The 6,000-nt window shown below is 46.8% G+C and overlaps 1 protein-coding gene across 1 annotated transcript in view; it reads right to left on the reverse strand.

Moving 5' to 3' along the window:
* The window catches only part of LOC311356081 (intermembrane lipid transfer protein VPS13C-like), a 44,871-nt gene that overhangs the window by 6,917 nt on the left and 31,954 nt on the right, over positions 1 to 6,000 (reverse strand). Inside the window, exons 39-44 of the mRNA XM_084475861.1 lie at positions 5,407 to 5,488; positions 4,758 to 4,871; positions 4,285 to 4,360; positions 2,879 to 3,042; positions 936 to 981; positions 372 to 495 (exon numbers count right to left, since the gene is read on the reverse strand). Of these exons, the coding sequence (XP_084331987.1) occupies positions 372 to 495; positions 936 to 981; positions 2,879 to 3,042; positions 4,285 to 4,360; positions 4,758 to 4,871; positions 5,407 to 5,488 (606 nt within the window). The remainder of the gene's footprint in view (positions 1 to 371; positions 496 to 935; positions 982 to 2,878; positions 3,043 to 4,284; positions 4,361 to 4,757; positions 4,872 to 5,406; positions 5,489 to 6,000) is intronic.

Here is a 6,000-nt window from a genome sequence, read left to right on the forward strand (position 1 = left end):
CAAGAATACAATAACAAAAAAAAAGAAAACTTTTGGAGACACTAACTTATGAAAGCAAAAATGAGAGCAGAAAATGTCAAAATTAGTGACATAAGTCTGCACAGATAGGACAGGGCAGACACACAAAGACAACAGACACCTAGTAAAGATAGACAAAAACAGTGAAACGTAACACAAGAAAACACACTGAATAACTAAAACACTGTAAAGAATAACTCATCTACGGTGCAAACATTAATGTAGATACGAGGATGGCTTTAAATTAATCCACACACAACACTATGGAAAAATAGCTCGAAAAATACTGAACGTGAAAAAATATATTTCGCTTTCTAACGTAGAAGAATCGCCGTCGGGGTCTGAGTTCCTACCTCTGGATTCCCTGGAACGTGCTGCTGGCCATGTCAACGATGCCCCCGGTCGGCCTGGCGACCACGCCCACCAGTCCCTTCCCGATGCCTTTGAAGAAGCCAGCGGCCCCCTCCTTCATAGCGCCTGGAAACGGGGTCAGATGAGACATCTTACGCCACATCATGCCGTTATATATTCCGACAGTATTCCGAGTTGTAAATCCCACAGAATCGTTTGAAAAGAGCTCAAAATAAACATGTGTGGTGTGAAAGGCCACGACCATGTCTCATCCAGAGTAAAAGGAGTTCGGAGGAGTTCAAAATTGCTTGCACCAAGTTTAGGCAAGGCAAGGCAAGGCAACTTTATTTATAAAGCACTTTTCATACACGAGACAGACTCAAAGTAAGTAAAGTAAAAGTACTTTCTAAGCACATTTACACACAGCATAAACTGACCAAAGTGCTGATGACTAAAAAGACAAATACTACAAAAGACACATTGGACCAATAGTCATAATCATCTAAAACGTAAATAAAAGGAAACCTTCAATATCAGGTGTTAGTGAAGATGCGGCGGACACCTACCCTCCACCGGTTTGGTGACGATGCCCGTGACTCCTCCCACCACCCCCTGCGGAGACAGCACAGAACCGACCGGTTACCATGGCGGCAGGCGGAAGCATCAACGTCGACGGGTGCCAAGTGCAAGACTAACATGGGTAAATGTGTACTCTGAAATACAGAGGAGTGGTGACCTGGAACACGTTACCTACGGTGATTATGAAGAGTATAGGTCACCATCTAGTAGCATGTACTTAATTGTGTTGTGCATGCATGTTGTGTAGCATGTACTTAGTTGTGTAGCATCTGCAGTAGCCTAGCTATCACTGCTGTGTACGGGGAATGGGGTCAGCCTGGAGATTGTTAGTACTTGGCACTTGGTTCTATGAACGTCTTTACTGTACCGACGGCGATATATTGTTTCACTTCTTATGACAAATGTACTTATTGTAAGTCGCTTTGGATAAAAGCGTCTGCTAAATGCCCTAAATGTAAAGCATCTTTGTTTCAGACAAAAGGTCAAATCCTGGTCCGTGGAGAATTCAGAATCCTATGTGTGTCTGTGTTTATTTATCTCTGTCTGCTCAATATGCTTTCAATATAGAAAGTGAAGGTAGGGCATTTTCTTTGCCACAATGTTTTTATGGATGATGTTTAATGTTTTATGTGTATGTATGTACTGTATGTATGTATGTATGTATGTATGTATGTATGTATGTATGTATTAGTACTTTGTATTCTTATTGTACTGTATATTATTTATTACTATCCTGTGTTTTTCTACTTTCTGCTGCTACGGCTATTGCAACAAACTCATTTCTCCTACGGGGGATTAAAAGTTAATTAAGAGTTGGGATTAAAAGTTAATTAAGAGTTAATTAAGAGTAATCGTATCGTATTGTATGTCCTGTCACTCAACATAAGAAATTCTCTCACCCTTGAGGCATCAAGTACATATTTAAATGCAATGATTAAGCCCCATTTTTTGTACTGTGTTACATCCTGGTCTCAGGCATGTAAAACAGTTACAAAACCACTAGAGTTATTGTACAAAAGTAGTCTTAAGATCCATGCCAAAAAACCACGGCATTACCATCATTGCCATGTACTTGCCAAATATGATATTTTGAGCTTTGAAAACTTGATTATACACTCAAATGTTTGTCTACTTCACAAAATTATTCATAATGCTTATGCCCCCCCTCTGAAAAAGTTTGTGACACTCTGCTCTGAAAACACAGTACGTCTAACTAGATCTGCTACGAGGGGTGAGTGTAGTATTCCTCAACGTAGAACTCAGTTTGGCAGCTCTTCTTTTTCATGTGTGGCCATGGGTCAGTGGAATGTCCTTCCCACAGAACTTATTCTATGTACAAATCCTCACACATTCTCATGCTTGTCAAAGCGCTGGTTACTAAGTAAGCAAGTTTGCACACATTGTTGAGTATTATGTGAGTGTGTGTATGTGTCTGGCTATGAGTGTGGTTGAGGATGAGTATGATTGTTATCTGTGTATTGTATGTGTATGTGTTTGAATGTGTGATGAGAGTGAGAGAGAGTGTATGTGTTGTTGGTCTCTATTGTGCACTTTATGATTTGGCGCTCCTGTTTCCGTGCTTTTATTTTATTAGTACATTCTGTCAATTTTTTAAATATTATGGTTATTATGTCTTATTTCAATTAATCTTAATATTGTATCTGTTTAGCACTTTACCTGCCCAGGGACTACAGGCGGAAATTAGCAATTGTTGCTATAACCTGGCTCAAAGCATCTCTTCTTGTTTTACAAGATTAATGTTTTTTGTGCATTGTCCCTGTTTTAAATAAATAAATTCAATCAATCAATCAAATCAGAATCAATCAAACCATCAAATTCATTCAATCAAATAGCCCGTCTGTGAACAGTGTGGTGGGGGTGGGGGGGGGGGGGGTTGGGGGTGTAGGGACGTCCTGCCCCCTCGGGGTACCTTCAGGAAGCCCTTGCCGCCCTTGGCGAGGCTCTCGCCGAAGTCTTTGGGCGGGCGGTTCATCTCCTCCCGGCGCTTCTGCTGGTACTCCTTGTCCATGGTGATGGCTGCCAGGCCTTTGCCCACCGAGCCCGTGATCCTGGACACCATGCCGGCAGCGCCCCCTGGTGGGCGGAGGACAGCATGACAGTTCAGTTATTAAAAGGTTTAAAAAAACAAGCAGTACTGATTTTAACATAATAATAGAATATTACTATTTGAATATAGTGAATGTGAACATCTTCAAATAGCTTGTGTGTGTGTGTGAGGTTAACGGCGTATTACAATACAATAACCAGGGCTGACAATGTTACAAAAGGTAATCGCAATTAACATCTTGAATCCATTTCGGCCCATTCTGTCCCCATGCCTCACCACCGCATGAGAAGCTTCTAAACATTGGAGATAAATCAAGATATTGGCTTCAAATGTATCTTGTGTAATAATTTCTCATGCTTTATCCGTCTGCCACCATAAGGTCCCTTCTTCAGGTTTTTTTAACCTACAGCAAATATTGATCTGATGAACATATCAGCATATTATGGATATATATATATATATATATATATATATAATAAATTCAGCAATATCAAATCTTATATATACATATAAGATTTGATGTTGCTGAATTTATTGTTCCTGTGAATATAAACGTATTGGTGGGCTTAGGGGGGGCTTAGGGGGGGCTTGGTGGGGGCTTAGGGGGGGCTTGGGGGGGGCTTAGGGGGGGCTTAGGGGGGGCTTGGGGGGGGCTTGGGGGGGGCTTAGGGGGGGGCTTGGTGGGGGCTTGGTGGGGGCTTGGTGGGGCTTAGGGGGGGCTTAGAGGGGGCTTGGTGGGGGCTTAGGGGGGGCTTGGGGGGGGCTTAGGGGGGGCTTAGGGGGGGCTTGGTGGGGGCTTGGGGGGGGCTTAGGGGGGGCTTAGGGGGGGCTTGGGGGGGCTTAGGGGGGGCTTGGTGGGGGCTTAGGGGGGGCTTAGGGGGGGGCTTGGTGGGGGCTTGGTGGGGGCTTGGTGGGGCTTAGGGGGGGCTTAGAGGGGGCTTGGTGGGGGCTTTGGGGGGGCTTAGAGGGGGCTTGGGGGGGGCTTGGGGGGGGCTTGGGGGGGGCTTAGGGGGGGCTTGGTGGGGGCTTGGTGGGGGCTTGGTGGGGGCTTAGGGGGGGCTTAGGGGGGGCTTAGGGGGGGCTTAGGGGGGGCTTAGGGGGGGGGCTTGGGGGGGGCTTGGTGGGGGCTTGGGGGGGGCTTAGGGGGGGGCTTAGGGGGGGGCTTAGGGGGGGCTTGGTGGGGGCTTAGGGGGGGCTTGGTGGGGGGCTTAGGGGGGGCTTAGGGGGGGCTTAGGAGGGGCTTAGGAGGGGCTTGGTGTCAGGCTTACCAACAGTGTGGCCCAGCAGACTGCGCACTCCGATCACAAAGCCCTCCGCAAACTCCTCAGGACCCTGCACCGCACCCTGGGGACGGGCACGGCCACGCGCACACACACACACACACACACACACACACACACACACACAGACACAGACGCACACGCACACGCACACGCACACGCACACGCACACGCACACGCACACACAGACACAGACACAGACACACACACACACACACACACACACACACAGACACACACACAGACACACACAGACAGACAGACAGACACAGACACGCACACACGCACACACGCACACGCACACGCACACACACACACACACACACACACACACACACACACACACACAGACACACACACAGACACACACACACACAGTTAACACTAGTTCCCTGGCTCCATACATATCCAAAGGCAGCCGCCCACTGTAGTCACTGTGTGTGTGAATCTGTGGGATTCACCTGGAAAGGCTCGTAGAAGAAGGCCTCTACTCCCTCCGACAGGCCCCGGATCAGCCCGAACGGATTCCCCAACACGTCCAGACCCAGCACCAGAACGTACATCTGCTTCAGGAACTGCAGGAGATGACAACAACATGAACTGTACAGCTACTACTGTACAGCTGCTACTACTGTACATCTACTGTACAGCTGCTACTGTCCAGCTGCTACTGTACAGCTGCTACTGTACAGCTGCTACTGTACAGCTACTACTGTACAGCTACTGTACAGCTGCTACTGTACAGCTGCTACTGTACAGCTACTACTGTACAGCTACTGTACAGCTGCTACCGTACAGCTGCTACTGTACAGCTGCTACTGTACAGCTGCTACTGTCCAGCTACTACTGTACAGCTACTGTACAGCTGCTACCGTACAGCTGCTACTGTACAGCTGCTACTGTACAGCTACTGTACAGCTGCTACTGTACAGCTGCTACTGTACAGCTACTGTACAGCTGCTACTGTACAGCTGCTACTGTACAGCTACTGTACAGCTGCTACTGTACAGCTGCTACTGCGCTGGTCTCTGCACTGCAGCAGCTTCCAGTGCTTCTCAGAGTCAGAGTTCTGGTCAGGAGGACGCTGATGGTCTGAGGGCGGTGGATCACCTGCTCGCTGTAATGGCGGATCACGGCCCACATCAGCTTATCCCCGCGGTAGAACTGGTAGCGGACCTCAAAGAAGGCCAGCCTGTAAGAGAGAGGAGAAGGAGTAAGAGGAAACAGAAAGGGAGGAGCGCCCTTGAGTGCTTCTTAAAGGCGAACATAGTAGAACTATATGTTAAAACAAATTTACCAAGAAATCAGAGATCCTTGATTGCCCAATTAAGAATGGGAATCCTTCCCCTGGCACTTGAGGTCGGCAGATTTTAAGAGGAACAGAGACTCTGTGAACTTTGTGATTTACGAGAAGTGGAGAATGAATCTCATTTTCTTTTATACTGTCCCTTCTATGATGAACTAAGAGTACCTGTTGTAAATGAACTGTTTGCTCAAAACCCTGAAATATTTTGGGGTAATGATGATGCCAGGATGGAATGTTTGTTTACCTTTAATGTTTATAAGTTAGCCTCTTTTGTTACTAAAGCCTGGATGAAACGTCAGGATGGTTTATATCGTCAATGTTAGTATTGTTTAGCATCTACTTTTGGTTTTTGGTCTGTCTGTTTTATAATGGTGTCTTGTAAGCCCTTGTGGACTGGG

This window comes from Micromesistius poutassou (assembly GCF_964030765.1).
Source record: "Micromesistius poutassou genome assembly, chromosome: 12".
NCBI classification, from domain to species: Eukaryota; Metazoa; Chordata; class Actinopteri; order Gadiformes; family Gadidae; genus Micromesistius; species Micromesistius poutassou.